Source organism: Haemaphysalis longicornis, unplaced genomic scaffold (genome assembly GCF_048455015.1).
Source record: "Haemaphysalis longicornis isolate Haplotype H1 unplaced genomic scaffold, Haemaphysalis longicornis Haplotype H1 scaffold_10, whole genome shotgun sequence".
NCBI lineage: Eukaryota > Metazoa > Arthropoda > Arachnida > Ixodida > Ixodidae > Haemaphysalis > Haemaphysalis longicornis.
In genome coordinates this window covers 82,018,048-82,033,025 of record NW_027526204.1, presented here as the reverse complement: position 1 = coordinate 82,033,025, position 14,978 = coordinate 82,018,048, and the positions used below count along the sequence as shown (strand labels likewise).

The 14,978-nt window shown below is 46.4% G+C and overlaps 2 protein-coding genes across 5 annotated transcripts; one reads left to right on the top strand and one right to left on the bottom strand.

Annotated features, from left to right (window-relative positions):
• Positions 1-725: 725 nt before the first annotated feature.
• Positions 726-11,358, top strand: LOC144158856 (uncharacterized). Of its 2 annotated transcripts, XM_077690026.1 has the most exons (6): positions 726-1,019; positions 2,784-2,931; positions 3,191-3,831; positions 4,426-4,501; positions 5,673-5,811; positions 10,425-11,358. In XM_077690026.1, the coding sequence occupies exons 1-6, from the start codon at positions 877-879 to the stop codon at positions 10,478-10,480; spliced, it is 1,203 nt and encodes a 400-aa protein (XP_077546152.1). In that variant the 5' UTR covers positions 726-876; the 3' UTR covers positions 10,481-11,358. The 2 variants fall into 2 exon arrangements, with proteins under 2 accessions (XP_077546152.1, XP_077546151.1); XM_077690025.1 differs by lacking the exon at positions 10,425-11,358 and having other exon boundaries at positions 5,673-6,786.
• LOC144158857 (uncharacterized) lies at positions 8,002-14,355 on the bottom strand. 3 transcript variants are annotated; one of them, XM_077690028.1, is made up of 4 exons: positions 14,174-14,355; positions 13,175-13,239; positions 12,314-12,424; positions 8,002-9,455 (listed from the first exon to the last, which is right to left on the bottom strand). In XM_077690028.1, exons 3-4 carry the CDS (start codon positions 12,403-12,405, stop codon positions 8,114-8,116), a joined length of 1,434 nt encoding a protein of 477 aa, XP_077546154.1. In that variant the 5' UTR covers positions 12,406-12,424; positions 13,175-13,239; positions 14,174-14,355; the 3' UTR covers positions 8,002-8,113. The 3 variants fall into 3 exon arrangements, with proteins under 3 accessions (XP_077546154.1, XP_077546155.1, XP_077546153.1); XM_077690029.1 differs by lacking the exon at positions 14,174-14,355 and having other exon boundaries at positions 13,175-13,322; XM_077690027.1 differs by lacking the exons at positions 13,175-13,239; positions 14,174-14,355 and having other exon boundaries at positions 8,003-9,455; positions 12,314-12,517.
• Between the last annotated feature and the right edge of the window lie 623 nt (positions 14,356-14,978).

Genomic DNA, 14,978 nt, shown 5'->3' with positions numbered 1-14,978 from the left:
TATGTTTTATAGTCTTCGTTTAACACTAACGCTGCTCTTTAAGCAGGCAGAGGGATGCTATCCTACCCACCTACCTGCACTTCAGACAGATCTATTCCTCGCCCCACACTACTCCCAGTAACTAACCGGCCGATATCGGTCACCGCCTACAAACTGGTACTTCTTCAACCACATGGTTCTGTCCCACGTTTATTCATCTCTCTTCCAGCACAACTGCCCTCCTTGCAACATTCCTCTCACTACCTACCACTTGGTGCCTTCATGCCTAAAGAAACCTAAACCCCTTCCTGTTATGTTTGGGGCTTGGATCGCTTAATTACTAAGACTGCCATGCAATGTTTCTTTTTCTTTTGTGTACACCCATAATCAAAAGTTTACGGACCACGAAATCAGCACATTTGGGGTATTTATATGGCACGCGGCAACCCGGGGTACTATGTGGCCTATTTTTCATTAGTTCAGTAACTATACGACATCTGACTTGCACACGGCAGTTTATCGGGCTGCTACCGGAAGAGAAATAACCCAGAATTGCCATTAGCCTGCTCTGTAAGCTTTTGATCGTGGCTGTACGTTGGAGGCCCGTACGGCCTAGAGGTACCGAGAGGCGTGACGCGCTACAGATGGAAGCACTTTCTTCGAGGGCATTTTTTGTCTTTTTCTCGCGGGCGGCGGACACCGCTTAGCGCTTCGGCGGTAACAGAGAATCCGTTGGCCCTAATAGACCGATCCCACAGGCCAGTTTCGCGACGCCACCGCTGCCGCGGCAGCCGCGGTGCATGCCGGTACTTGTAGTCGTCCGTGCGCACCAGCCAGCCGGAGTGCCTGAGCGTGCCCTTTTCGAGAGATTTTTCGGTCGTGTGGAGCCGTCTTACGATGGGAGGATTTACGTGCTGTGTTCCTGGATGCTACAACAACAGCACAAGGGATAAAGGCTTGAGTTTCTACGTCTTTCCTAAAGAGCTAAAGCTTCGGGAGACGTGGATTCAGCGTATCAACAGGGCTGGACGGGGCGGCAGGTAAGACATCTTATTAAATGTATGGTGCCGCTTTGAAACTAAATAAGCGTATTGCGGTGGTTTCTTTTATCTGAATGTGTAATCATGAAGCTTAGCATACCAAAGAATATGATCTTTGCTCACTCTGCCTGCGTATAGTCTTACCGGATAGCTCAGCCGCTGCTCGCGGTTGTGCATGCCGGTCATGTTTTAGCGCATCTTCCTTATTTTAGCGTTTTTTTTTATCGCTGCGTACTAGTTTTAGCATATCGTTACCGTGTTTGCGGGAGTAGACTGCGCAGCGCGAGGGTTACCGCGACGGTAACTTACCGGCACAGGCTTCACCGTCGCCAGCGCTTCCAAAAACGCGGGAAACGGTAACGCAAACACCGTAACGATATGCTAAAACTGCCTACGAAATACGGTAACGATATGCTAAACGAGTTGTAGTGCTGAGGTCTTTTAGTTTTCCATGTTGCGCAAGTGCAGCACCGCGTACGTGGCTTGCGTTTTTTTTTTTTTTTTTTTACAACGCAAGTGGCAAGCATGCAGGCATAAGGGGAAGGCAAGACGAGGCTCTCGTAATAGTTCTACCGTACCTCGAGACCTTAATTTTTAGAAACGACGTAACGTACTTCACGGCACGCTTGTAACAACTTAGCCAGAACTCGTAGTGCCAAAGGGCGATTAGCTTTCGCGGATCACCCTCGAAGCAAACGGTGCCTCTGTAATCTCGTCCTTTCCGCAAAATAGTTATCTGGCGCATGCACGCGGCCGATTTTGCTGCACCTATGCAGATGAGTGGCACAAACAGCTGTATAATTTACGTGTGTGTGGCGGTGTCGAGTAAAGCCCCAACCACATGGAGCGATTTTGCGAGCGACTTGGGGCGCGACGCGACTAGCGACGAACTACTTTTCGCCGCGCACCAAGTCGCTCATCGAATCGCTCGGTTCTGGGTCGCCAGAAACAGTCGCTCGCCTCCCGGAAGTGGCCTCAGCGACTAGCCAATAGGAGAGCCCCTACGTAAGCACGCAACCTCCGGTTTTGAAAGAGAACGGGGGGAAGATTTTGCAAATCCACGCAGACGACGTTTGCGGTGCAGCGGCAAAGAAAGCTTTGCGTGGCAAAGCTTGTGTACACGCTGAAGCAGAAGCAAGAAGGCTCCCGCTCACACTGGGTGAGACCCGTGTGGGAAAAACGACGTCAAGAAAGCGAATTCTTCACGGCGTTCATGTTGGAGCCGAGAAACGAGGCGCAGAAGGAAAAGCGTGCGCTATCGCTAACCCAAACCAGTTTTAGAGATGCAACGAAGTGCAAAAAGCAAGGTAGAAAGGCGTAATACTTTTTAGTCATGCTTTTTATGACAAATGAACAAAAAAATGTTTGCAAACATCCAGCGTACCAAGCGCGTTACTATGCGCAGTGCGGAAACATTGAAATCGCCATCCTCAGTCGCATGCTCAGTCGCTCGAGCCGTCGCTGTCATGTGGTTGCCTCGGCGAGCGACTTCGGTTCGGTGACTGCGGATCCTAGTCGCGTCGCTCGTCGCGTCGCTGGAAAAATCGCTCCATGTGGTTAGCGCTTTAGGCTGAAAATTAAAATTCCATTTGTCATTTGCCCTTGACTGATATGGAACTTTTTGTACGTTAATCAAGAGGAAGTGATAGTGTTGTCTCGCAGTGGTAGCATGCAGACTGGACATTTAAAAGGAACCTGAAAACGCAGTAGGTGATGTTCACTGTGTCATACGTACGCAATAATGCTGGAACTTTTTGTGCTCAGGTTCTCCAAGTTTACCCCTACCACGGGACACCGAGTATGCGGTGCCCACTTCGAAGGAGGAAAAAAGACTTACATGAACAGAGTGCCCACAATCTTCCCGCTGAGACCGCAAAAGGTGGAAAGGAGGCGACCACTGATAAGGACACAGGTAATTTGAGCGCAAGCAACGCAGAGAAATAGCATTACGTTGTTGCATATGCACCACTGAATATTTTGTTATGGCTTAATGCAGGCAATGGCTACTTAAGGGTTGTGCTACTGCGTAAAAAAAGCTATGATGACGAGTAAACTTAAACTCGTGTGAAGGTATATAAAATGCAGTATACGAAATCTCACCTGCAGCTGCACACTGTGTTGTAAAAATCACTGAAACACATGGCTTTCTTTTTTTCATTTTCCCCTGACAGCCGGAACTTCCCAACAGTCCAACTGTGGCACCCCAGCACGACCCAGAAGTCTCAGGCTCTGCCATCACTAGTAGCAGCAGCGACAGTGAGGACACCGCACAGCAAAGCACTCTACTCATGGACCATGCCTACTGCAGCCAAGAGTCAAGCTATGACCAGCTTGCTAAGAAAGTTGCTGACCAAAATGATACAATAACTGAGCTAGCAGAAAAAGCTGAAGCTGCTTACGCGCATGTTGAAGAGCTGAACCGCCAGCTAAAACGCTCTCAACAGGACCACGCTGAAGCAAAAAAGCTATGTGACCGCCTTCAGCAGAAGAATAGGTGCTTGCGGCTTGAGCTATCCTGTATGCAGAAGAAAGTCAAGAGGTGCAAGGCTGAAGCTACACAAAAGATTGACATCACGTATGAAGCCCTTGTAGAAGATGAAAAGAAGCTGCGGTACTACACTGGCTTTACATCCAGAAAGTGCTTCGACAGTTTTTGGTCCCTACTTGAACCAGATGCGAAAAAGCTGCGGTTCTGGCAGATGAAGGAAACGGAGAACGAGGACCGGAACTTCATCCTGCCTTTGAAGACACAGCTTGTGCTCGTCCTGATGAGGCTACGGCTGGGCCTTGACGGCCTTGACCTTGCGTACAGGTACGCTGCCAACGTTCAAGTGTGTTTTTTTTTGCATCAGTACTCATTTTTGCTTTTGCATAAGGTCCAAGTGGAGTGACTAATGAAACTGTTACCATGCCAATACATTTACGAGGGCATTCTGTGTATAATGTTATTTATGAATATACTGTGAGGGAAACAAGCAGAACCCAATCAGCCCTAAAGAAGCCATGAAGACAAAATACCAGTTTGTTTTATTCAAAAGATTTGGTATTTTACCCTTAGCGCTCGTCCGGGAGCAAACGAACTTTCATTCACTGAGAAATTCAACAGTTTAAGCCAAAATTTCAGTGTTCCTGCCGAGCCTAGCTGGTTTTGTTAGTTACTTTGTGCACTGAATGCAGCATGCTGTGTATTCGCACGTTCATCAAAATATCAGCAATGGTATGCAGCACTTTTTCACTTGTCGTTTATAATGAAAATGACTGGAAGTAACAAGATGCTTAAACAAAGGGAATTCAGTACCGTTTAAGCATCTTCTGCAATGACATCTTCACGGCAACTGTAGGTTCTTTTGTTTGTGCTGCGGAAAATTACTGATGTGCATTTTTTGCAAATTTGTTTTTCGTACAGGTTTGGCGTTTCTACGTCAACCGTTTCGAGGATCTGGGTAACATGGCTGGATTTCTTGGACAACAGGCTTCGCCAAGTATGTCAGCACCAGTTATCTTTTTCCATTGCCTTTTGTTTGTGGTCTCTGTGATGGCCGCGACAAATTGCAACATTTATGGGAAGGGAGAAAGGGGGCTGGAAGTTTAGGTATAAAAGGCCAACTGTACACTGATCAGTCGCGTAGCCAGGGTTCTATTTCAAGGGGTGTTTGTCAGCCCTCCCTCATGGCCAGAAATATTGACCCCCACTACTGCCTTTCTGTCTGTCAAGATACCTGCTAAGAACGTACAGGTAATTTAATTCCCCAAGGCATGCTTTTTTAAGCTTACTGCAAGATCGCTCAGCTTGAACACCTTGTGTTTGCATTCTAAGACGATCAATTGAATTAAAGTAGATTTCAGTAAAACGAATCGTTAGGCAAGTTGGTGCACGCTTGTAAAAACCAGAGCGCAAAAGACAAGCACTCACTCTCAGCTAAAAATTATTGGAAGCAATGTCACATGTCGCCTCACCTTAAATGTACTGATTTCACTTTTTTTATTCTGTGGCTTGCTACGTGGCTCAGTGCCCGAGGCGTTGTGCTGCTAAGCCCAAGGATGCGGGTTCGATTCCCGGCCGTGGCTTCCGCTTTTCTTACGCAGGCGAAAAGCGAAAATGCTCGCGTGTTCGAGATTTAGGTCCACGGTAAAGGTTCCCAGGTGGTCAAATTAAACTGGAGCCCTCCACTACAGTGCACCTTATAACCTATGTAGTGCCTGTGCATTATAACTCATAATAAATCAATCGATGAACCTTCTGGGTCTTACAGCAGATGCCCAATGCAGTAAATGATTTTATTTATATGTAACGATGCTTCCAAAAAAGTTTTTGTTGAGAGCATGCTTATCCCAGCATGCTTCGCCTGTGCCGGTGTTTTTTTGCTAATTTTTAGGGCATTGGTAGATTCATTTGACAGTGTTACAAGCTGTGATGGCTCATCTTGCGGTCTCAGAGCAATGCCAGTACTCGCGGCAAACATCAAAGGTGGAGAAGGTGACTTTTTAAATCTTACATTAAGAGCAATGGGGAGATCCATGTGCATTGAGAATGTAGTCTTAGATCCTTCGCATAGATCTACCACTCTAAGACCACTCCCCCTGCCCGTTCCTAAGCCACTGATGGTATTAATGTAAAAAATATGAAAACCCAGTTTTCCTTCTTTTTTTCAGGTCCCAACTTGGATGCCTCCCCACCTGTGCGACAAGTACAGGCCACAAGCTTTCATTGACAAGGGCTACACCACTGTTGACGGCATCCTCGACTGCACCGAAATTTTCATCGAAACCCCCTCGTCATTCCGTGTGCAGAGTGAGACCTATTCCTCGTACAAAAAGCACAATACTGCAAAAGGGTTAGTTGTGTGCAGCCCGAACGGCTTTGTCATGTTCGTGTCCGATCTTGCTCCTGGGAGGCTGTCTGACAAGGCCCTAACAAAGGCTTCCGGTGTGTTGGAAAAGTTCTCACCAGGGCGAAGTTTGATGGCTGATAGGGGGTTCACCATCGAAGAAGAGTGCAAGGAACTTTCACTGCACTTGAACATTCCGCCATTCATGGAAGGACGGCCTCAACTGTCGGAAGCAGATGAAACTGAGACAAGGCTCATTGCAAGTGTGCGCATACATGTGGAAAGGGTTATTCGGAGGATAAAGACCTACAGAATACTCTCACAGGTGTTTCCAAACAGCATGTCTGGACAACTGAACAAGGTGTGGCATGTTTGCGCACGCTTGACAAACTTTGTGGGTGAACCATTGCTGTGAGCAGGTGTGAATGAAGTCTGCATGTCTGCTGATAGGCTGCGCCAGTTCGCTTGCACTACATTTGACTACTTTTTTGGCCATGCAGCACAGCCAGAAATGGGAAGGACAAAGGCCTTTGTGCCTATTCTAGGAAGTGCTCACCGCCCCTCCAACCTTTTTATTCACCTTAGCCCAAAACAAGGAGCAACCCACTCCCTTCAGGAGGGCACGTACGAAGGGCCGTCTCCTTCCCGTGCACATTCAAGCATCATAAGAAATGCCCCTGCCTAGGTTTTGTATTCAAGTTTATTTGCTTTGTTTGCTTGGCCATTCCCTTATTCTCTACATTTCATGAGCACTACGTCTACTTGCATGAAAAGATGTGTTGTCTGTATTGACCCCCCTTTTTTGTTGTCATAACACATTGCTACCTGTACTGTCATGAATGTGCATTATGCATTGGCCATACTCTCTTCATCTCTATGTCACCATTTCAAACAGCGGCATGTTTTGATGCTTGCCATTAAAATCGAAGTGAACCCATGCCTGGCGGTGTTAATGAATAGGTACATACATTTATTTCGATAGGGTAAAAGCTCGTGATCGTGGCTGCATTGTGTCCAGCCATCCAGTCTGCTGTGGTTTAACATAAACATGAAAGGTTAATTAACAGGCTGACCTAGCCTTGTAAGGTGTGGCAGCATTCATTGATAACCTGAAGCTATGTTGAGTATCATTTCCTGCACAGAAACCAGCTGCAGGAGGATAATGGAGCTGCGGAGAAACGGCGTTACACAGTGCTTGAGTAAATTTCATGAAGCCTGCAGCCGCCTGTTTCGCAAGAACCAGTTGTCTAAAAATATTTTCCACATAGTGCTCCAGTACAGTGGTTTATTTGACATAGTCTGCATGCTTCCCGTAAACTGTGTAGGGCCTTCAGGAAAACAAAAAAGAACAGGTCAGAAGGCACATGATAGTACAGGCCTACACACTAGCAGTGGTGGGTAAAAAGTAGGGCCATAAAAAAAAAACAGGTCACAACACATCATAGCGCAGACCTACACATTAGCAGTGGTGGGATAAAAGTTCGAATAGCTCATGCCATGTGACACGTGAACATGATGGCATGTGAACAGGTGCCTCGCTGTCCCACAAAACACTGATTCATGGAAAGCTGTGGCATGTGTTACCAGTCTGCTTGTTTAATTCACCTTCAATGAATTCAAAATGAAGGTGAAAAGAGAAGTACAGACAATGCAGCAGCAAAAGAGCCCGTCAATGTAACATTACATTGAATACAAAGAAGCGGGAATGAAGACAGACACAAATAACACAAATACTCTGTATCAGTAAAGAAGCAGTTAATAAGTATCACCAGGATTTTTACCTCCACAGTACGTAAGCAAGCTCAGGTGCCCCAAGAATTTTTTTACAATTCCACATAAGTTGCTGTTTTGGAGCAAGGCCAGCCCTTACAGTAGCACAGAAGCCATTGCTATGAATATTAGTAGCAACAATAACGCCAACAGTGCAGTTTCGTGTGCTTCGTGGCATAAATAAGAAAGCCTATGCCTCCGCAAACTTAGCGTGAAGCACACACGCTTCACACTGGAGGGCCTCGTGCTCATTTGTACTATTTTTCTCCAGCGTGGACAAGTTATGCACGTGAATGGTGTACAAAGAAAAAGGGTAGACTGTTCTTGTTAACGCAGAACAAAAATGCACAAACCTCGTACATAAACATCTTCGTTGCAGAAAAGGTAATTTACAAGCACAGAAGCAAAAGTCTGGTGGACTACTACTACTGGCTTCAAGTATTTATGGGATGACAGAACACATGCACAAGCGTGAAAACAATTTCTAGCTTTACTTTACCAGTTACTGGAAATGTAGGGAAGCAAGTATCTGGAAGTAAAAAATTTGCAACGTTCTATGAATTCCGTGAAGAAACTCTGGTCAAATGGCACGGAGATTTGTCGGCACTCTTCCTTGCTGTAAACAAACAGCACGCAGGTGTTCAGACCAGTCACACCCATCTGCACTTGCACCTGAGTGTAATAGCCACTGCTTTTTTTTAGTTCCCCAGCATGCAACTGCCTTTTGGCAAAATCTTCAATTTTTAGGGGCACTTTGATCTCAAGCAGCCTTGGCGCACAACATTTACACTTCACAAGCCCATCTGGGCTTGCACCTAGAAAAGTGTGATGACGAGAGAGGAAGAGGCCAGTTTCAGTCACCTCAAGCTCCATGTGGCTGTCGTTTTTGTCCTGAAATGCTTTCCTGGCTTCAGGCTCACACAGCAGGCCCCGCTTCATGGCAAATGTTGCCCTGCCTTTCTTTTTCCCAACCACTGCCGCGATGAGACGTCGGGGATCATGCGGCCCCATTTTGGTTTGGCACGTCCTGACCCACGTGTAAACTCTATGCGCTACAGATGCAGTGATCAGACCCTCCCTATACGTATGCCAAAGGAGGCAAGCACTTTGCAGTCGTGTGGCTGCCTCTACGGCTGTAACTTCTTCGTCTGTGTATGACAGCTGAGCATTCCCCTGTTTGGCTCGCTCCAGCCACCTTACAGGTAGTCCAGCCACATCTTCGGTACCGGGGCTCTCAACTTTTCTTTGTTTTTCGGGAAGAAAGTCATTTGCTTCAAGTACGTCTGCGAAGCAATCTAGCCCACATTCTTTGAAGTTGCCATGCAAGTTTATGAGGCTCAGTGTTGAGAGATTCGAGTCTTGTGTTCTCAAGCATGAGTAGGCTGCTCGTTTTTTGTGAAGCCTTGGTGCATCACTAATTCTTTCAGTGGTGTCCTTGGAGAATACAATCTGTTGAAATTGCTCAGTTACTTTTTTTGGATCCCGCGGGTTGTACCACTGCCGTTCACCTTCAGTGCATGCAATGGCATCTGGTACTTCAGCGAGATCATGTTGCGCAATGTGCATCAGCCCGTACAAAACACAGCAAACATGTTTGCAGACACCACCTTTCCCAGCAACACATGAGCAGCTGCCACTGACAAGCTCCCCATCACACTTAAGCAACTTCACCCCAACACTGTACACTGCCCGTGTTGCCATAGATGCCAGAACTTGTGCCTTCACCACGGTCTCTGCGGTGTCTTCAGTTGAAAACACCAACTTTTGCAGGTGGCCTGATGTGAAAAGCCGCAGGCCAGCATCTCGATGTTTTCTAGCGCCTTTACTTTCAGTGTACCTGCATGAAGAATAAACGTTCACAATTACATGCTTTGCAGGACTTTTTCCTTCCAGAATATATATTTACACATTCCACCCTCTAGTTAACTGTTGCATAATAAAAATAATCCCACTTTCAGGCCTGCAGGAACAGCTGAAGAAATTTTTGTAATTGCACTTGGCTAGAACAGTTGGCACCTTTTCATTCCTTACACAACTTTGCACACTCCCAGTTTTTTTGTCCATTGTGCAAGTTCTGAAGATATAGGACTAAAACTAAATTTAAGAAGACTGTCTACTGCAATAAGATATGTAAAAAACTTCATTCTAAAGTGACCTCAAATTGTAACAGCAAAATGGCTCGAAGCTACGCTAGTTGGTACATATTCGGATGGGAATCAGTGGAACTTTGTCGAAAATACACAAGACCCTGAGGAAACACACGGCACACTGTTGACTATCAACTGAATTTTTACTGAAGGAAACACACATATACAAAAAGTTAAGACGGAAGGTCATTGAAAAGGGAATCGCGGATGCCTGCATAGAAACCCTTTTTCATTGTTCGATAAGGCCACAGATAGCACGCTGACGCAGTGTTCTCCAGCTTAATCTATCGCCAAGGCTTCGATCATTTAACGTCCGAGCTTGTTTTTATTTTTTCCCGATAACAGCTATCTCCTGGAGGTTTGCTTTGCATGTGCAGTCTCGAACGTGAAGGGCGAGGTGGCTTGACGGAGTTGTTTGAAGGGATGCAACTGCTCTTGGGCCCTGTCATTCAAGCAGCGGCAGATGTAAACGGACCCGCAGTTAAGGGGTATTTTGTACACTTCATTTTTGCATTACTGGGTAAATCTGGTCCGATGTTTTTTTTTTATCGCAAATGGGTCCCTTCGCATAACTGTTTACCTGACGGCACATGCCGTATGATTTGTTGGAAGCGGAAAACAAAACCCTGAAACCATGTTTTGTCCCCACTTTTTTTCAGGCCATGGGAGAACCCGTGTACGTACGGCAAAACTGCAGAGACCCATTTGCGAATAATGTCGGACCAGATACACTCAGTGCTGCAAAAATGTAGTGTTCAAAATACCCCTCAACTGCGGGTCCGTTTACATCGGCCGAACTGGCCGCTGCTTGAACGACAGGGCCCGAGAGCATGCTGCATCCCTTCAAACAACTCCATCCGGCCACCTCGTCCTTCACGTTCGAGACTGCACGTGTAAAGCAAACCTACAGGAGCTTGTTGTTATCGGGAAAAAGAAAAACAAGCCCGGACGTAAAATGATCGAAGCCTTGGCGATAGATGAAGCTGGAGAACACTGCGTTTGCGTGCCACATGTGGCCTTATTGAACAATGAAAAAGAGTTTCTCCGCAGGCATCCGTGATTCCCTTTTCAATGCCCTTCCGGCTTAACTTTGTGTATACCTGTTTCCTTCAGTAAAAATTTAGTTGATAGTCAGCAGTGTGCCGTGTGTTTCCTTAGGGTCTTGTGTGTTTCCGACAAAGTTCCGCTGATTCCCATCCGATTATGTAACAGCAAGTTGGCCTGTATCAGTATTTTAGAGTACTGTGAACACAAATATGCCAGACACATGAAAAAAGGTACTGCTGCCCTATACATTTTCCAGCTTTACACTTTGTGGCATCACAAATTGCAAATGGTGAAACGGGTTTGGTGAGGCTTGTCAAACAGTTCTTTTGAAACAAACACTGAGGTAGGGACAACTTAGAGTAACATAAATGTATGTGGGAACCTTTTAAAAGGCACAAACCCCAGCTAGTAAGCACAATAACATATGCTGTCTCAGCCCAAGCAGTAGGCTTTGTTTGTTTCGGTTTCTACCTTGTTGAATGTTTCACTTGCATACAAGTGCAGTCGAAAGATGCATGCATACAGGTGAACATGAGAGCGTACCATACCTACAGACCACCACTGCATATATATATATATATATATATGAAACAAGTAACACAAGCAGGTATTATTAGCGCTCTCAACTTGAAACGAGACAACCGTCAACTTCTTTGATCCACGCCGTGTGTATTTTAAGCATCTTCTCTTGCATGGTCTGGGCATTCCTCAGAAAACTTCGCCGGCATTGTCATGCCCCACCAATAAGGTAGGAGGTTTGGTAGCCGACTTCGATCATACGCCACCACACCAAGATGGTGTTAAAAAGCAATTTGTGATTGGGAGTGACGAAAGTAATAGCCGACGAGAACAAGCTTTCAAAAAGATGGGGACGATCAAGTAAAGTCGGGCTCGGCTCGATCTGGGCGCGTTGTTACGTGGTCTGAAACTTCACGAAATAATGTGAGGGGAATGGTGGAGAGAAATGCCACTTTAATTATTTATTTCTCAGCAATCAAGGGTTGTTGGCCATTGAATAAAAGCTGAGAAAGCTACGAACGGTGTTATTTTCCAGCTAAACACAAAGTTATTCAGACCCGCCGCAGTTGCTCAGTGCCTAAGGCGTTGTGCTGCTGAGGGCAAGAACGCAGGTTCGATTCTCGGCCGCGGCGGCTGCATTTCTGATGGAGGCGAAAAGCAATAACGCCCGTGTTTTCAAGATTCCAGCGCACGATAAAATCCCCAGGTGGTCAAAATTAATACGGAGCCCTCCACTACGGCGCGCCTCATCGCCTGCGTTGCATCGGCGGATTAAACCACACAATCAACAAAGTTACTGAGCCTGTAGCGTACCGCTTCAATAAAGAGAAGAGCCTACAAGATGGGTAGAGCTTTGTGGCACTAGTAATAGTTCAAGAAAAATTACACTTTCTGAAACATTTGGGTGTCAGCATGCTCTTTTTTTCCCAAATAGCACTTATCAGTTTTAGAGAACCATGACTGCCGAGTTAAGTTTGCATACCTGACAATGTGCTCCTTTCCAAAGTATGGGTTCAGGGAGCTTGTTTTGCAGGTCCACCCTTGACTGTTGTGGTTGTGTAATACAGATGCCATGGCACAACATTACACGGAGCTGAAAAAAAAAACAGAGCCTGAAGGTTAGTTTAATCTGAACACAGCCAGCTAACCTTTCTGCTAAGCCAATACACTTTCTTAGATTACATATTTTTATCATGACGTTACCATGTCTCTATTGGTGGAACATACAACATCTGCATGCTGCGTACTCCTATAAACGAACCCCGGGCAGTGCCAGTCAATCGGTGCCCGTTGGCCACGCAGAAGCCAGGCCAATGAACCAGCTGCACGTATTAATAACATAATATGCCTCCACTGCATGATGCTCGTACCCGATGAGGAGTAGTAACGACGTGCAAACTAGTTGGTGTGATAGCATCATGCAAACAAGCACAAAAAACACTGAAAGGCAGCAGTAGTTCTCATGAGAAGAAAAGAGAAGAAATCGCTCGCCCTGTGAACTTCCTGACACCGTGTTTTTCGCGCTGTTTTCAGGGCCTTATCAGTACCAAATCTTTAGTCACATGGTAGTAATCCCATGACAGGGACTGTGCTTTACTAGTGCTGAGATAATCTTCACTGTTGCACATACTGCACACAGTAAATACTCTTAAGAGAAAAAAGCTTAGCGAAGTAGCTATTACAAAGACCGTAAGCAACAGATGAGGTTAAAGAAATGGCAAATAAGGCTATAACAACGGAAAAAAATAACTGCAAATGAAATAACGCAGGAGCACGGCAAAAGCCATAATAAAAACGCAATCCATGAAAAGAATATTGATTATTTAAAAATGCATCACTGTACCGCAAGAATGCAGTTTTCTAGACGATGCCGTTCTCCAACCACACGAACCTGCAGCTCTCTGGTAACTGCATATACAGAGGTCAAAACTGTTAACAACGCTCGAACGCGTGGCTTTTGATACGTGCAGCACAGCCTGCTGATAGCCACTGGCGTAACCAGCGAGATTAGGTGACGGCGCTGTGGCGGCTTGGCATGCGAAAGCTATTGCCCATGCTTCCTTTTTTTTTTCTTGGGGGAAGGGGGGGAGGGAGAGATTCGACATCAAAAGTCCCTCACCACGACCGTCGCCAACGCATAAAATAAACGATATCTGACGCTGATAACCAGCGAAGTCTCGTTCGTTTTCGCCTTTGGTATGGTTACTACGTTCCCCTTTCTTTATATCGAAACTATACCAAAGGCGATAAAAAGACTGCACTGGTTATCAGCGTAAGATAACGTCCCTTGTTGGCTCCGTATCCTTACATGCGGCTCAACCGACCAGTGCGAATGACTGATGAATGCGTATCACAGCTGCTAATGGAGAGCGGCGCGTATGCATATTCACGTGCGCGAAACATGGGACACTTATTTAACGCTACACAGTCAAAGAGTTTTCAAAATATAGCGACCGCGCCGTTCGATGGACTAAAATCAAAACGCCACCCAGATTAAGAACTTCAAATATTATTGCTACCAAAGGCTGTATGTTGAACGCGAAACTCGTGCACGTAAGTGCCATAAGACACGAAAGGTTCGGCGCCGCATATAAAGCCTGTCCCCAACAGCACGTCACTGAGCAAACAAACGTTGCAATCACCGAGATGCACATGCGAAAAAAACAGTAGCGCAGAACAACCGCTTACATATACATCACTCGAATGAAAACCGTACTCAACAGGTAATGAACGGGTGACAGTCCTGAAGTCCCATCGAAACGAAGGAGTAGCAGGCACTTATGAGCGAAATTCGCGTCGCCTGCTGCCATTAACAGACAATGTAGGTATTGAAAATACTCACATGACGACTTTTTCTTGCTGGTGAAATCGGAGAGACGTCCGCGAAGCTCCTTCGCAGTACTCAAAAAGCGGCGGCCACTGCGTAGTCGCTGTAGTCTGGTTGACCGATTGACTACAACTAAGATGGCGGCGGTGCAACTTCCGGAAAACCGGCGCATGCGCTGATCGGCCTGTGGGATCGGTCTATTCTCGGAAGCTTGCGAGGGGGGATTGCCGCGTGGTCCCGCACCAGGCGCGTTGAGAGTCCAGGTTCGGGGGCGGGACCAGAAGCGGCAGCGGCCGGCTCATAAATCGGTGTGTGGACTCCTCGTGAAGGCGAGAAATGTATAAGCGGCGGCCGCGGTGGTGACGTCTTTCTTTGAAACTGTAACACCCTCTGGTTTATTTTGAAACAGGTAATTCGGGATGACCGAAAACAGAGCGACAACTGGACGTACACTCTCAAAACCGTTGGCAGAAAAAACGGCTTGGTGCGGCGACGGCGACCTCTCGTACACATGCGGCGACAAGCCGTAGGCGTTGGTTAGCATGTGGGGCCCTGGAAGTGTAGACCTTGTCTGGCCATTTGAGGCCGCTATCGAATCGGTGTAACAACTCGTCAGAATTGCTTAGTTTGCTTTTCGTTTCGTGACGTCCAGTTTGCGTGGGAATGGGAAAGTAGTTTAGAACAAGTGGTCGGGTAATTGCTTAATAATGATCTCCGACTGTGACGGCTGTCTGGCTTATGAATGGCCAGATATTTTCATTATGTGTCCTTTTCTCTCTCTTTGGTGTACCCTTTTTTGGAGGCGTGGTTTTTTTTTATA